This window comes from Petaurus breviceps, unplaced genomic scaffold (assembly GCF_028583685.1).
Source record: "Petaurus breviceps papuanus isolate PSGF00001 unplaced genomic scaffold, PetGlider_PUasm1.0 90760, whole genome shotgun sequence".
Lineage (NCBI taxonomy): Eukaryota > Metazoa > Chordata > Mammalia > Diprotodontia > Petauridae > Petaurus > Petaurus breviceps.
Window position 1 is genome coordinate 12,820,301 of NW_027187338.1, and position 17,233 is coordinate 12,837,533.

General features: G+C 47.1%; 1 protein-coding gene across 1 annotated transcript in view; it reads right to left on the reverse strand.

Moving 5' to 3' along the window:
• Positions 1-17,013, reverse strand: part of SLC2A1 (solute carrier family 2 member 1) — a 29,103-nt gene extending 12,090 nt beyond the window's left edge. The window contains exons 1-2 of the mRNA XM_069068184.1: positions 16,688-17,013; positions 4,456-4,551 (exon numbers count right to left, since the gene is read on the reverse strand). Of these exons, the coding sequence (XP_068924285.1) occupies positions 4,456-4,551; positions 16,688-16,705 (114 nt within the window). The 5' untranslated portion in view covers positions 16,706-17,013. The remainder of the gene's footprint in view (positions 1-4,455; positions 4,552-16,687) is intronic.
• Positions 17,014-17,233: the final 220 nt, after the last annotated feature.

Consider the following 17,233-nt stretch of genomic DNA (forward strand, 5'->3'; position numbering starts at 1 on the left):
ACTTGAGTCATGGGCATACCCATTTCTTTTTCAGAGAATGGGATGGGGAGTAATGTATGCATCTGCTCCTGAGACACTTTTTGCCCCTATACTGAATAGCCCCATATATACTATGGGAATTCTATATCTCCTTGCAATTTCTCTCTACATCTCAGCTTTCATCATGTTTTCCTTCCTCTTTCTCTAATACTAACTATGTCTCACTGGCTTAGGTTTAGAGACTCTAAATCTGTTTTTTCCTAATCCATCATGGCCTTGAAAGTCAGGTAAATAAGTCTAGTCGAGCCGTGTCTCACTAGGAGAGACTGAGATCAAAGGCACTATGCTGGGAGTTTTAAGGGATAGTTATGGGAGGGAGCTACTCAGAGACTTAGAATCCTAGATCTAGACTTGAAGGGGTCTCAGAGGCTATCTACTTTAAGCCGTTTCATTTTACAGGTGAGGAAAATAAGCCCCATGGAGACTAAGGGATTTGCCCAAGATCACTGAAGGTAGCAGTAAGTGTTCTAGGGAAGAAGCGAACCCAGCTCCCTGCACCCCAGAATTAATGGTTATTCAACTGTACCAGAGCACTATACCTCAATTGTAGGCAATTGGTATCTCAATTGTAGGCAGGTACCTCAATTGTAGGCAAGCAATCCTTCCTGGTTCTTGGCTTCATTTTGGTTAGATGAAGCTACTGCCTAAGTGAGACTGTTTGGAGTTCTTCCAGTCTCACAGATAATGAAACTGAGTCTCGCTATCAGAATCACAGAGTCTGGAATCGAAAGGGCCTTAAGGTGCCATTTGGTACAGCATACATGAAATCTGAGCAGGAATCAGGGTTCCTTCCACTCCAACATATCTGACAAATCATCCAGCTTTTGCCTGAAAACTCACTGCCCCCAGAAGCAGCTCATTCTGCATGGTATGACTCTAATTGTTAGGAATTTAACTAAATTCTTTGTTACCTCGACACTTCTCTTTGTTCAGCTCTGGGGGGACAAAGGAGAAGCAAGACACATCCCTCCCTCCATGAAAGCCCTTAAAATACTTGAAAATAGCATCATCTCTACTCTAATCCCCATCCCTCAGCAGGTGTTTCTGTAGGAAGGGCACCCAGAAAGTCAGTAATAGAGTGGATACCAGAATGGACTCAGAGACCAAGGCCATGGGCATTTGCCCCTTCTTGAGCTGATCTGGGGGATTGAGTGGACTGGAAAAGGGAGACAGGCAGGTACTGGGTTCCTTGCCCAAGGGGCTTCCAGAGAAACTGGCAGATTTCCAAACCTGTACTTGGAAGATTTAGCTTTGGGGTCAGACTGAGGGCCCCAACAAAGGAGGAATGGGGACCAGGAGGAAGGTATATGAAGGGGGCCCTCCAAGTTGGGGGGGGAGAGGGGTCTTTGAGGGCTGAGCCCAAATGTGCAGTAGAGGATTTCAGGACCGAGCTGGGACCCTTCCTGCCATCCCAAAGACCATTTGTCCATCTTATATGATCTCTCCAATTAGATGGAGGAGGAAACCAAGGGAAAGAGAAAAAGGACTTGCCAAGGTCACACAGCAAGTTTGACTCCAGTATTCTTTCAATGACAACACCACTGCCTTGGGGTATGGGAAGTGAGAGGGACAAGGGAACGTCTCTATTACTTGGTCATAAAATTTGGGAGGAGCTAAGAGTTCATCTCATCTAAATCCTCTACAATCAGGCTTCTGTCCCAACCAATTCACTAACAGTTCTGAGGTCACCAACAGCTTCCTATTTGCCAAACCCAACAGGCCTTTCTCAGTCCTTGTTCTTTTGACCTTTGTCAAATGTGACATTGTTAACTGCCTTCTCCTCCCTGTAATGCCTTTCAGCCTCCTTAGCTGGGCCCTCTTCTACCCAGGGACCTTCAGGCATCTCCCACCTGGATGTGGTCCATGACTCTGTCCCCTGTATTAGTGTCTTTGCCAGATACAGAGCTTTGGGAGATGGTCAAAGCTTTCTGGATGTGAGCTCGGTGCTCTAAGATTCAAAGGGGACGGGTCAGCCAAAATGAGGTCTTTCCCATGGTGTCTGGTGCTCCCCCCCTCCCCCCTTGTCTCATTGGTCTCCTTCAGGGAATCAGGGCAGGTTAAGCTAGTCCCAGTGCAAGGACAGCTCAGGTAGGTCAAGGGCCTTGGGCTGGGGACAAACCTGCCTGTGCTTACCTTCTGGTAACTAGTTCTGAGTATCATAGCTATACAGCTAGAGGGAAATTTAGAGTCTTACCCCTCATTTTATAGATGGAGAAATCTAGGGAGGCTAAGTGACTCACCTTGGGCCAAATTACTAGTAAATTTCTAAGACAACATTTGAACCCAGATCCCCTGACTCTATGTCCAATTGTATTAGGAATGCCGACTTTGTCATTAGTTAGGCCTAATGATGGGCCATTTTTAGTGTGTCTGACTCTCTAACCCAATCTGGGGTTTTCTTGTTAAAGATACTGGAATGGTTTGCCATTTCCTTCTCCAGCTCATTTTACAGATTCAGAAACTGAGGCAAACAGGGTTAAGTGATTTGCCCAGGGTCACACAGCTAGTGTCTGAAGCCAGATTTGAACTCATGGAAGATGAAGTCTTCCTGACTATCTCATTAGCTGCCCCTGGAGTTAGGAGTTCCAAGTTTTCAAGCCCCATCTGTTATTCTTAACTCAGTGTGATTATGGGCCACTACGTAGACCTCATTTCCTCATCTGTGAAATGGGAGGTAATGATTTATGCAGTACCTTCCTCCCTCTTAGGGGTGTTGTGTATGAGTGTCAGTTAACTGCTGTTCTAAATTCTGCCTTTGAGGTAACACCCAAATCTGCAAAGAAAGCTCAGTTCTGTGGCTTGGGCTGATCTGGGACAGAGGTGGGAGACATGGGCAGCTCTAGAAAGCTCTCAGTGAATGCTGGATGAATGAATCAATGGACTTTATGATGTCTATTTCAGAATTCTTGAGCTTACTTCCTGGTTCTCAGCCAGGTTGTAGGTGAGAGGGGCCAGGCATCCCTAATACATAATTAGCAAAATGTCCTCATGTATGACTGGAGTGTTCCTCAGAAGTAATGTGATCTAGTACAAAGGGTGGGGTAGCAGCCTGAGGCCACAATCCAATGTTTATTAGCTGAACACTGTGGCCAAGTCACTTGGTTAAAAGACCAAGTCTCAGTTTCCTTTTCTATAAAAAAAACAACAACAAAAATGCTTGTTCTACCTACCTTCTATGGTTATTTCAAGGAATGATTTATAAATCTGAAAGCACTATAGAAAACCAAGTTATTATTCCTCCTATAACTTGTCTTGGGGTACCCAACCTTACATGGCAGAAGTGGATACATCCCCATGGATCCTTCTGACTAGTCACAAAGTCTTGGTATTTCCCACAGAAAGGGAAAACTATTTCTAACCCCAAGATAGGCTAGAAACATGCTCTAATACCTTGGTCACCCACATAGTATATAGGTCCTAGTCACTCCAGCCCGGTCTAAGACAATTCCTCCTAAAGCCTCTTCTCTTTCCCCTGGACAAATCTGTTCTTTGTTCATGTGCTGTCTACCAGAATAATCTTCAGAATCCCTGGAGCTAGTCATGTCGGGCCTTTGCTCAAAAGCTCTCAGGGGATCCCTATTGCCTATACAGTAAAATCTGAGCTTCTCTTCCTGGCATTCAAGGCCTCCATGATGTGCTACCATTCTCCTTTCTAACCTTACCTCACCCTCTTTTCCCCTGCACAGCTTATATTCTAGGGAAACAGAACCTCTTGGGGTACCCTTGGCCTACCTGTGCCCACGAGCTGGGTCTTTGTTCCTTATTATCTGATATCTGATATCACTGTTTCTTATTATCTGATATCTGAAATTCACCCTGGTGAATTCTCTTGTAGGAAGGTCCCTGAACCGACCTGAGATCCCTATGAACTTTCCATGGTCCTTTGTCAGTAATGACCTCCTCCCAAAATGGCCCCTTCCTTAAACCTCATTCACCTTGTCTTGTCCATTCCAGTTGCCTGACTGTCTTATCCCCCTCCCAGACTATAGGCTCCATGATGGCAAAGACCATGTTTTCCCTAAATACTGGTTCGGATGCCAAACAGTGCAAAGGTGCCCAATAGATGTTTGGTGAACTAGACTGAACTGTCAGTCCCGCTAAAGATCTCCGCTGCTAATGGAGGATGACTCAGCATCCCAGACTGTGCTTGTGACCTGCCTCTCTCCCAGTGGGTGTGGCCTGCTAGGCACCCACATTCCAAACAACACAGATTGGCCCTGGCCACTGCCCATTTCCCTTCTGCAGCTCAGTCTGGCCCAGTGCTCAGGATCCCACTGTGTTGGGTGAGAGAGATCAGACACTTGAGAGGTAGCCACTTCAGGGGTTTCTGAGAAGACAGTGTATTAGGGATGGTGGCAATAGGGAGGAGGAGATGGATGGGTGTGTGTGTGTCGTGGTGGGTGGGGTAGTACTTACCTTCTGTGGGGCATTGATGACTCCAGTGTTGTAGCCGAATTGTAGGGAGCCCAGTACGGCACCACCCACGGCCAGCATGAGGGAGGCCGTAACCCGCTGTCGGGAGAAAAGCAGACAGAGGTCAGTCAGTGAGGTTCTGGGTTATATTCAGAGCCCCTGAGGGGAAAGGTTGTCATTAGAACAGACACAGCCACGGCCCTTTTAACCTTTTATATTCTAGTCAGGGATGCAGATGCAGGGGAAACTCAGAGGTATAAGAGAGAGTAAACTAGGGGGCTGCAGAGGGAGAGTATGTGTATAGAGAGAGAAAGAATGGACATTTAAAAAAAAGTTTTTATTTTCAGTCCCAAATTGTCTCCTTCCCTCTACTCCCAGCTATCAAGGCAAGAAAGAGATACTACCCATCATATGTATGAAGTCACATAAAACATTATTTCCATGGAGCATGTGCTAATTGCCCACTGCGTGCAAGGGACTGTGCTAAGCATTTATCTCATTTGCTAAGACTGACTGGGTGTGATAAAGTGAAGGTAGGAGTGGAAAGGCAGAACAGATGGGGGTGTCTCTCCCTACAAACCCAGTTTGTACAGGAGAAGCAGTAGCTGGTGAGGCCACAGCCTGAAAATGCCAGGCACAGGCAGGGCCTGTGTCCCAGGAGGCGCCTCCAGGCCAAGGCCAAAGCCTCAACTTTCTATTTCATATTATTCCCCTTCATGCACTCTCCGTTCCAGCCAAATTGGCTGACTCCTCACTCTCCAGACCTCCAGCCTTTGTACAGGAGGTTCAAACATGGAAAGGACTCTTTTCTCCCTAACCTCCATCTCTTAAAAGCCCTTTCTCTTCCCTTCCTTCAAGGCTCAGTTCTAGGAGTCACCTACTAGAATAGAAGTGTTTCCTGACCCACTTCGGGGTCTCTCCTTTCTTAATCATGAAAGCTTAAATTTTCTCTCCTTGGCATTGGCATAGTAGGGCACTTGCCACTTGCAGGCCTGGAAACAGTCCCTTGGACAAAGCCTCATGGCCTCAACTCCATGATCAAGTGTAACCTGATGTTGTCAGTGGGAACACCAAAGGGGGAGCAAGGGGATGAGGGTATGGGGAGAGAACAAAGGAAGGAGAGAGGACAGGGAGGTCTAGGGAAGCCCTGACCTTGTGGACACACAGCTTAATCTTTCTAGAGAAATGCAGAGCTTTTGTTTCCGAGCTGCGGAAACAAACCTGGCAAAGTATGAAGAAAGATCAATTTTCATTTAACGGTTGGTACTGTGTACCCGTAAAGGGCAAGGTAGGGTGGGCCTGCCAGTCAGCCCCAGGCCCTACCCAGCAGGGCCTGCCCCACTGCTCCCCACCTTCTCATGGTTGTCTGCCGAGGCTGCACTCAGGGAACAAGTTTACCAAGCACACTCTTCATGGCCTTTTGCAAAATGAAGGGATTGGTACTCCCTTTAAATTCAAAAGCCTAAGATACTCCTTTTCTCTTCTGTTAAGGGTAGAGAGAGGGCAGTAGAGCCGAAACAGCTTTTTATTGTGAGGCAGAGAAACAAATAGTGGAAAAGGTGCTGGACCCAGATCAAATCCAGGCTCTGACACTGTCTACTGATAACAATCACTTTATTTTTGAGGGGCACAGAGGGCACCCTCACAAAGGGACTGAGTGGAGGTAAGAGATCCCCATTTGACAGATGAAGAAATTGAGGCTCAGAAAAGTGATTTGTTCAAGGTCACTAAGTCATTATCAATACCTTTTCTACTGTACTACAATGACTCAATAAGTTTCTTAAACTAAGAGGAATCATATATAGGCTTTTCAGCTGGATTTTACAGATCCCCATGGGTGGGGGTGGGGAAGGGAATGACAGACCTTGAACTCACATATCCTGACTAAATCTCTGTGCCACCCTGGAAAGTCTCCATTCTATCAAGCTCTCGAATTCGAGCTGTGGTTTGGGCTCCAGCCAGCAGCTTTCCTCCCTACAAGCATCTGATCACACTACTCCCACCTCCTTAAAGAGTCTTGCCTAACTTGGGGGCCAGGGATGGATTTTGGTTTGGGACCCTGGGTTTATAAAATCCCTTACTCCCTATGTCCTTGGGCCCTGGTGATACCACTTTTCTGGAGACAGTTTCCTCACCTGTAAAACCCAAGGGGCCAGACTAGATGATCTGATACCCCTTCCTGCTCTAGGTCCATTCTAACTCAGCTCCAGTCCTCCAGGAAATCTTCCCTAAAGGCTTCAAGCAGGCCAAGAACCCTCCTTGGATCCTCCAAACAGCTCAGAGTTCCACTTAGTATCAAACAATCTGCCCATAATTGTTTTATGCAGTGTGGGTCTTATCTCCCAAAAATTAAATTCTCAAGCCTCAGAGGGCAGGGCCCAGGCTACAGGCCCAAATACTGGTAGACAGTAGGGAAGACAGTCCCTAGGGCAGGGGTGGGGAACCTGCAGTGTCCTCAAGGCCACAAGTGGCCTTCTAGGGTCTTGGGTTTGGCATTTTGATAGAGTGCAAGTTTTACAGAACAAATCCTTTTATTAAGAGGATTTGTTCTGTGAAGTTTGGATTCAGTCAAAGGGGGCACTTGAGGACCTAGAGGACCACCTGTGACCTCAGGCCATAAGTTCCTCACCTCTGCTGGGTTTTGAAACAGCACAGATTGGAGCCTGACTGAAAAGCAGGGTTGTTACCTCTCTCAAGTAAGGAGAATTATTCTGTTGGCATTTTCCCAAAAGCCATATTTGACAGAAACTTGAGAAGACAAGCAGTGGTAAGTGGTATTAAGGCCCATTTCACAGATGAGGAAACTGATGCCCAGGAAAAAACTTGCTCAGTCACTGAGGAATGTAGATAACCTACCAAGAAAGGTTATCTGCTAGGAACAACTGGGCAGAATTTATCAGCTTCAGCTGATAACCTTAGCAACCAGCATTCAGAGGGAGGGTGGAGGGGAGGAGAGAGGAGCTGGGTGGAGCTGAACTGGACTGTCCAGTTCTGAAAAGCAGAGGGGTTGTGTTTCTAAGTCCTCCCTGGACTCCTTGGGGGTGCAGCTCTTTGGCGTAGAAAGAGTGGGAAGGAGGTGAGTAGCAAGCATCTCTGGCCCAGTCATAGGGCAGTAATCCAGTGAGCTAGAAAAGATCACTGCAAGATTTGGTCTGTTCTGTGTGACCTTGGGTTAACCACTTTCTATTTCTGAGCCTCAGTTTCTTAATCTAGAAAATAATGATAAAACCTCATTGTAAACCTTTAGGTGCTGCCAAAACATGACTCATTTATGATTCCAGCCTTCCCTGCCCATTTCTGCCTTAATTCCAGGGAACTATCCCTTGAGATGGGAGAGATCAGAACACCATGGTCATGGCCCAGCTCAAATTCTCTCAAATTTTCTTGCCCGACTGGAAAATCATAGAATCCCAGAAGTAGAAGGAATTTTTCAAAGTCCAGCTCCTAGGGGAAGCAGGCTGCCTTTTGACAGGAACCTAGTCATAAGGTTACTTGGCCTTCGCCTGAACACCTCCAATGAAGAGAAGGTTACTACTACCTACCTGACTATATAAGCAGTCTGCTCCATTGTTGGGAGCCTGAAATCATTAGAAATTATTTAGGAGGACCTGAGTTCAAATGAGGCCTCAGACACTTGACACTAACTGTGTAACCTTGGGCAAGTCACTTAACACCAATTGCCTTGCTTCCCCCCCTAAAAGATGAAAGTCCCATACAAACATTAACCCTAACTCTTTCTCCTCATTCCAGGTTTTCATAGTTTGGCATCTAAGGATCAGGCTGCTTTTTCTTGATTCTGGGCTGTCCAGAGCTGAGATTTGCCAGGAATCTTCCCCTGGTCCTTGTCCTGAAAAGCACTAAGGCAGGGATAGGTCTTGGATTGCTCTTTTATAAGTGTATGTGAGTCAGAACTTTCCTCAGGTATAGCTGACTCTTTTTCTACTCCCTTGCCCTCCCCATCCATCCCCCAGCTAAGCACAGTGGGAGAGGAGGAGGAGGGCACCATGGCTGAGCTGATAAAGTCATTGATGGAAAGACATTGTATATGAAGAGTTGGGGAAGAGAGAATAGGCTTGTTCTGCTCCTGAGGGCTCCCAGCATTACCAGGAGTAATTAGGAAGGGAAGACTTTCTAGGAGGGAAGACTTCCCCAGGGGGCAGGAGCTAGAGGCCTTGGGAAGCTCCTCTGGGGAGGTTACCCAGTGAGGGCTACATGGACGGACTTGTCAGGTGGGATGAGGCAGAGAGCATCTGCCTCATGTACAAGTTGGCCTTGATGGCACCAGATGTCCCTTCTACCTCTGAGTGAATGATGCTTTATTTAAGGACCCTTGAGAGACCCCCTAGACCCAGAGCAGAAGCATTTTACAGAGATAAAGGGATAGAAAGAAAACTGGGGGGCCCCCAAAAGCCTATTTTATTCTCTACTTCTTTTCCTTCTGGATTTGTAAATTTTTCTTAATCACATAATTTCAAAGAGGGAAGTTCACTTAGTCCAACCCAGATACCCATTTTACAGATGAGGAAACTGAGGCTTAAAGAGAGAAAAGAGACTTGCCCTGGGTCAAGCATGTTGCAGATATAGGATTAGAACACAGGCTTCCTAAATCCTAGTCCCAAACACTGTCTTGGGCAGCAGTCTATACCTTAAATTTATCAGAAAGCCTGAGTCATGAGCTGGCCCTGTAGGGCAGACATCATACACCTAGATGACCTTTAGGTGACCTCTGGGTGTTAGGTTCTCATCCTGAAATCAAATTACTTCCTCCTGGGTTCTGGTGTTAGGCTTCAGGGTCAGCTCTGACTGATTCTTCTACCTCTGCTCCAGGGAGGTCTCAGCTCCACATAGGCCCACAGACAGTCAGACCAAAGAATCAAATGTTTCCAGGTATTTCCTTCTGCCAACATATTCAGAGATTCAGGAAGCTCTAAGATACAGAAATTTAGTGACTTGGGTAAGTCACTAAATTAAAAAAAAAAAAGTCTTCCTCAGTTTCCTTATCTGTAAAACAAGGATGATAACAGCTACCTACATTATAATGTTGCCATTCGGATCAAAGGAGATAACCTAGGTAAAACACTCCCTTAAAAGATAACTAGTCTTGGGGAGGCCAGGTAACACAGCTAGTGAGAGCACCTGCTCCAGTGTCAGGATGACCTCCCAAGCTCAAGACACTTAGCACCCACCCAGAAACACCTGGCCATGTAACCTAGAGCAAGATACTTAACCCAGATTGCTTTAAAAAAAAAAAAAAAAGATAACTAGTCTTATTAAATGAGATAGGAGGTAAGGAGTTAGGGCTTTCTACTGAGGCAGGAATATCTCCAGATGCTCAGCCCCAAGTCAGGAGGTCAGGGAACATTTGATATTCTTCTTGTTAACAGACCAGCTACACTGACTCCAAGGCCAGGCTCTCCTGTTCCTTCCCCTGGTGGCATCTACACTGTCAGAAGATGGGTTGATAGAACCATACCAGGATTGGTTTCATTTCCAGCCCTGTGTTCCCCTGTTCATTCCACTGACTACCTAACCTTGTATTCTGCCCCCCAGCACCAGAGAAAGGGCCCCTTGGTGCTCAAAAGAAGTGCTGGGCTCAAGCCTTGTGACCAGGTGTCTTGGGAAAGGCTGGAATCAGCTGCAGTTACAATCTGATTAATAAGGATCTGGAACTGGTCCAGGTTTGGGGTGAGCAGAACCCAGTCCCAGGCAGGCACAAGGCCACATTTTTTACATTCAGCCTGAAATGAGCAACTTTGCTTCAGGGTCCACTTCTAAATCTATAGATTAGCAGACTGTGAGGGGGTGATTGTTTGGCAGTGAGCAGTGTCTGTGTGTGTGTGTATGTGTGTGGTACTGGCAGGCTGTCCTGTGGGGGGGGGGGGGGGGGGGGGGGGGGGGGGGGGGTAAGATGGGGGTAGGATCCACCAAGGGAAAGAAAAGGTGCATTGCTTCATTGACCAGTCACTTTTCTCTGGGTCTTAGTTTTCCTATCAGTAAAAATGAGGTAGGTGGACTATATGGTTTTTATAGTCCCTTCTGGATTCTACCTGTCTATGAGGTCTCTCCCAACTCTGGATGTTCTAAGGTCCCTCCCTCCCAGCCCTGATGTTCTCTGTTCTAAGAGCCCTCTCTGCTGAGATGCAATGTCTCTGCTGAATTTATTATATACTTAAAAGAAAAAGCAAACTGTATGAGAGAAATTCATAGTTTCAAAATTCTAGTTTTGTACTGTGTATATTCGAAGTGCTCATTTTTTTGGTATTTGTTAAGATCAGAGGAAACTGTCCCCAAGGTTCCTTCTAGCTCAGACCTTATATGAGTCTGTGTCCCAACCTGCAACATTCTACATTCTAAGATCTCTCCCAGTGTGAGCACTAGGTGTTCTCAGGTCCCTCCCAATCCTAACCCTGAATGTTCTCTGGTCCCTCTCAGCTCTGACATAATGTTCTAAAGTCTCTTCCAGCAATGGCACAGTATGTTTTAAGGTCTCTCCCAGCTCTGACATTTTATGACCTTAAGGTTCTAAGTATTCATCCAGTGTTTCTCTCAAACCATAGGACAAAGTAAGCCTTTGCAGCTGTCAAAAATGGTAGCCTAGTGCTAAAATATAACTTTCTCTCTCCCTTAACAGTTATATAGAAGTGAACAAGGGAAAGGAAGCCCAGGAGGCCATCTGCAAGGATACGGACTAGCTTTCAGGGAAACTGGGCAGGAGAGAACTTCCCCAGCAGCGGAACATTAAATGATTTACCAGGTCAAGCAAGCTGGGTAAATTCCCAGAACACCAAGGCTCTAGGTATTTAAGATCTTATGGTTCCCTTCCCCAGTAAATGTTAGATTGATTTCTTCTCTAGGTCTCAGTTTCCCTTTCTCTGAAATGAAGGAGTTAAACAGGATAATTCTCTAAAGCCCTTTCCCTCTCTATTACAGATTACATGTATATATTCTCATTTGATTCCCAGAACCACTGTATGAGAAAGGGCAACTCTTACTTTACAGGTGGAAAAACATGTTCAGAGAGGGAAACTGACATAGATAAAGTCACACAGTGAATAAGGACAGAGGTAGGAACCCTAGTCTCCTGAGTCTACTAATTGCTGAGATTAATTTGGTTCCTAGTCCCAGAAAAAAGAACAAAAAGTATGGATCATTCTACAAGGCAAATACCAGGAAGGAACAAGGGAGTTACTGTCTCAAAGTTAACACCAGCTTCTCTGATACTAACAGTTCAAGTTAAAACTAACATTTATGGGGGCAGCTATATAGTGAAGTGAAGAGTCCTTCTGGAGTTGAGGACCTGAGTTCAAATGGGTCCTCAGACACGTACTAGCTGTGTGACCCTGGGCAAGTCACAACCCCAATTGCCTTGTCTTTCCCCCTCCAAAAAAACAAAAACCTTAACATTTATGACAAATAGTCTTCCCCCCAACAGATTCCCCCAGCTAAGCTGCAGTATTGAAGGTCTTGGCCTTTCTGGACACATAGAAAGAGCCAGTTTTCCATCTGGGCATCTCTGGTAGAAGCCTGGATAAGCTTCTGAACCCTAGATGGGAGGCACCCTTCTTCTGGAAGGGCTTATTCCCCACAGAATCCTAACTTCTTAAGTAACTACTGAACCACCTCAATCACTATTTCCCTAAACTTAATTCCAAGGGGCTTCACTGTATAGAAGGCCTGGTTGCAGGGCTTAGCTCAGTCAGTTATTCTGGATGAAGCTGCCTTCTCAGGATGGGACCTGCTCCCTGCAACTTCCTAAAAAGATTTCAAGTTTATTTTTTTAGATCAAATTAACCAATAGTTGATCTATGCCTGCTGTGTACCCCAAACCCAATAAAACCAGTTCCTCAATTTTTAGTTTAGTTCAATAGGTTTTTTCTTTCAATTTTATTACTCTCTCCTTTGATTTTCTAGGATTTCCATTTTGGTGTTTAATTAGAAAAAGAACAAATTAAAAATTCCTATTTTTAAAAATTGCACTCAACTAATCTGCTTTTTCTCTATTTTATTGATGTATTTAGAGATTAAAAAATTACCCTAAGTATTGCTGCATCCCATAAATTTTGGTATATTATCTCACTGTCATTCTAATGAAAGTATTGATTGTTTCTATGATTTGTTCTTTGACCCACTTGGGTTAGATTTAGTTTCCAATTAATTTCCAGTCTATGTTTGCAGGGGCCCTCATTGAATTCAATTTTTATTGCATTATGATCTAAAAAGGATGCATTTAATAGTTCTGCTTTTCCACATTTGGTTGTGAAGTTTATGCCCTAATGCACTGTCAATTTTTGTGTAGGTGCCATGTACAACTGAAAAGGTATACTCCTTTCTATTCCCATCCAATTTTTTCCAGGTCTATCATATCTAACTTCTCTAAAATTCTATTTATCTCCTAAATATCTTGTTTACTTTGTGGTTAGATTTATCTAGTTCTGAAAGGGTCAAGTTGAGATCCCTAACTAATAATAGTTTTACTGTCTATTTCCTTCTGTAACTCAGTTAATTTTTCCTTTAAGAATTTGGATGCTAGGCCATTTGGTACATGTTTAGTATTATTACTTTATTGTCTATGGTACCTTTTAACAAAATACAAGCTTTTCTGCTTATCTTTTAAATTTAGATTTTTTTTTGCTTTTGCTTTGTCTGAGATCAAGATTGTTACACCCCCTCATCTGAAGCTTAATAGTTCCTGCTCCAACTCCTTATTTTTACTGTGTTTGTTTCAAATGTAAACATTGTTGGATTCTGGTTTTTAATCCATTCAGCTATCCAGTCTGTTTTATGGGTGAGTTCATTCCATTCACAGTTATGATAACTCTATTTTCCTCTAACCTATTTTCCCCCTGTTTATCTTTCTCTCTTTTTACCCTATTCCCTCTTCAAAAAGTCTTTTGCTTCTGACCACTGCCTCCCCCTTAATCCATCAGCAATCAGCCCCTCACCTTATCCCCTTCCCCTCCTACTTCCCTGGAGGGCAAGATAATTTTCTATACCAAACTGTATGTCATTCCCTCTTTGAGCCAATTCCAAAGGGTAAGGTTCGGTTTCATAGCTCTTCCTGGTACCTATTTAATGTGAGATAATTTACCCTATTCTACCTCTCCTTTCCCCCTTCTAGTGCACTCTTCATTTCACTCCTTGATTTTTTACAAATCATCCCACCATAGTCAATTCACACAGGTACCCTCAAAGTATACTCTTTCTAACAGCCCTAATAGTGATAAAGTTCTTAGGAATTACACATTATTATCTTCCCATGTATAAAGAGTTTACTCCATATCTGAGTCTCCTATTTTAAAGTAGCCCTCAAGTTTAGAGATAATAATAAAACAGGATGGTAGAGTGGAGAGAGGGCTGGATTTGGAGTTAAAGGTCCTGATTCAAATCCTGGCTCTGAAACTTTTAAATCCCTTCGTAATTTTGGGCAAGTTATATATCCTCTCTCTCTGTGCCTCAGTTTAGCACTCTGTAAAATGAGGGTGTTGGAACTTGGATTTTCCTTCTAAATTGAAGAGCCTATGGAGTGAGGAAGATGGAGGCACTGTAACCTTATCCAGTGGAGGGATACGTGCAGAAACAGACACACGCAGAGCATGGTGCAGAGAGGCAGCATTGTAGGGTGAGAGGCCACTTGGGAAAGAAGAGCTGAATTAGAAGTCAGAAGATCTAGGTTCTAATCCTAGCCTCTCTCCTTCCTCTGAGCCTCTAATTCCCCCAATATGTAAAAAATAAATAGCTCATAAAATGTTAGAACTAATAAGGTACCTTAGTAGTAGCACCTGTTACCATCCCCTTCATTTTACAGGAGGAAACTTCAGAAGTTTTCCCTAAGGTTATATTGCCAGTAAGTGGCAGATAGGAACTCGGGATGTTCTGTCTCCAAATCCAATGTTCCCTCCACAAACCATTGTGGAAAGCTTTTCTCCACTAGTGATAAGCCCTAGGCTGTAATTTGTTCCTGATTGAAAGGGTTTTCTTTAGTGCTCCCCCCCCCACCCCTACCTGAGAGATTATGAAGAGTGAACCATCAGATTAATGAGTATTTGGAAGGGTAGATTTGTGTAGGTATCCCTAGGAAAAACTAAGCCAGTCTTGTTGCCGGGAGCGCTCTCCCTAAAAGTGGGTGGGGTTCAATCTGACAGTCCTGGTTTTGGTAAACCAGATTCGGACACTTTGGCCTCCCAGATGCCCCTCTGGGTGCCCATTCAGCCTGAGCTGTGTGTGGTGTGAGGTTCGGATCCCTCCAGGACCGACCTGGGGAAGAGAGGTAAGAGATTGGCTCTTTACTCCTCTCCCATCCCCCCTTCCCCTTCTGCCAGGAAGCTAGAACTCACTCTGCCTTCAACTTTCTTCTTTTTGTATCTTTCCAGTCTATCAGACAAGAAGCAAAAGAAGGATAGGGGTAGGGAGTTGGGGTGTGTCCCTGCCTCCCCCGTACTATGATCTATGTATGATTCTTTCTCCCAAGAGACCACCCGGCCTTGTGAATGTCTGGATCTGTAAAGGCTCTTCCTCCCCACCCCCCCCTCCCCCGCCGCTTCTCTTCACCCAGCTTCGGGGCAGTAGTTGGAGACCGGAGAGGGGGCTCGGCCGGTGTGGCCAATCCGGAGCAAGCTCTGGGAAGCCCCTCCCCTCTAGCCCCTCACCCCGATTTCCGGCAGCTACAGAGCTTGGGAGGGAAAGGAGGGTGGGAGAGTTGGGGGAGGGCTCTGCCAGGGAAAGGCCAGCCCCAGAGAGAAGGCTTAGTGCGTGCGGAACGTGCGACTTCTGCTCGCCCGCCCGCCCCCTCTCCCTCCTCCCGACATAGCCACATTAGCTAAGAGTCCTTCCCCTCGGAGACTAGGACCGGGGTCCCAGGGCATCCTTTCCCCTTCGGCTCCTGGGGAGAGGTGAGCGGAAGCCAGGAGCCCTAGCCTCAAGGCCCAGCCCAGCTAGGAGGGAGTTGCGGTCTGGCTGGGCAGGAATCTTGGACCACCGAGCGAGCTCAGATGGGGAGTGCCTCACCTTCGGAATCCCTATAGAACGCTTTTTTGCCTGCTGACCATGAGGGTTTCCAAACTTTCCGCTACCTCCCTAAACTGGGGGGTGGTAGCAAGAGGGATTTGGAACTGTTCCCCTGCTAGTATGCACTCCCCGGTACGCGCCCTCCCCTTTCACAACTGTAGTTTGCTTTCTTTAAATCAGTTTATAAATCTCCACTCGCCAGATGCGCGTTTACGAGAGGCTTGTTTGCCCAGCTGACATCACCAGGGCCCCCACCCAGCCCCAGGTCTCCTTTGCCCAGGGCTGACTCCGGGACAAGATCTTCCATTCCAAGGTTTAGTGTTAGCCCTCGCCCACCCAGCCGGCCCCCACTTGGCGCGCTTGCGCCATACGAAGATCATACAGCAGTAGAGGGGTAAGGGACCTAAGGGATCTACTCTAGCTCCCTTATTTCACATATAAGAAAACTGACGACCACAGAGAGGGGAAGCGACTTGCCCACAGTCATACGGCCAGGAAATGGCAGAGGTAGAATTCAACCCCAGAATGACGGCCTCAGCTCTCCACTGTGTCTAAAGAGGCCTGGCGGTCAAACTGGTGGCTTCCTGGGAGTGGAGTGAATGCAGCCGTTAGGCTGGGCCGGGGGCGCAGATTCCCTCAAATTCCCGCCGGCGGCTGGCTCTCAGCCAGTCCGAAGAGGCGGGGACAGGGGCGGAGGCACCACACCTCAGAGCGAAGGAAGGAGCGCGCTCTGCACCTTTCTAACCCAAGGCCCTCCGGCCCCCCGCCACAACCCCAAACCCTCACTCCCCTGGACGCTCCCTGAGCATTTAGGTCTCAGCACCGGCTCACGTTAGGTGCCAGGAGCCCAAGAGGGCCTTCTACGCACACACCACGCGGCTGGGCCAGACTGGGGGCACCGCGCCGCGCCACGCTCCCCTCCCGAGATGCCCCAAAGCTCCAGGCTCCGCCGGGCTGGAGCACAGCCACCTGCTGCGCAGACCCCCCCTATGCTCCTTCTCCACCCCCAGAGCCTTCCGGGGGCCCCCGGCGGCCCCAGGGCTGGGGGGGGGGGATTGCTACTGGGCACTCGGAGCACTGAGCCCGCGGGGCCGGAAGCCGCCGGGTGCCTCAGCCCCTCCCCTTCGCATCACTAGCCGAGCACGCCGCTCGCCTGGCTCGGGGCTGGGGGCCGGAGGGCGGCATGGCCGGCTGCCTCTCAGTGGGGACTAGACCGAACCGCAGGTCTTACCTTGCCTCCGGAGTCCATGTTTCTCGCAGTGCGCTCTCGCCGCCGCCGCCGCTGCCTATGCTGCCACCGCTTTCTGCGCTCGGGCTCTAGCTCGGATACCCAGGTTCTAGGGCGGGAAGCCCTGCGCTCTGCTGTTTTTCTCCCTCCTCTCTTCTATACTTTTTCTTCCTCTTCTCTCTTTTCTTCCCTTTCCTCTTTTTCTTTTCTCCTTTCCTATACTTCTCCCTTTTCCCCTTTCCTGCGCTCCCGGGCCTTGCGGATCAGTCCACTCTACCAGAGCCGTCCCGCTCTCGTTCTTGCCGGGAATGCAGAGCCTGTGGTTTATAGAGGCAATGTGTGGCCGGGAACCGCTTTCTCTGATTGGCTGTGGGAGGCAGGGGGTGTGTTGGGGGTGTGTTGGCTTCTTAACTAAGAGGCCCAGCTCTAGGCTCCTCCTCCGGGGGGGAGGGCTTGGGTGGGGGGAATCTGGCCGGATTTGCTAGACCCTAGGATGCTGCCACTGTCTGCGTAGGAAGAGGAAACACCCTGGTCTCTGGGTCTCGGAGA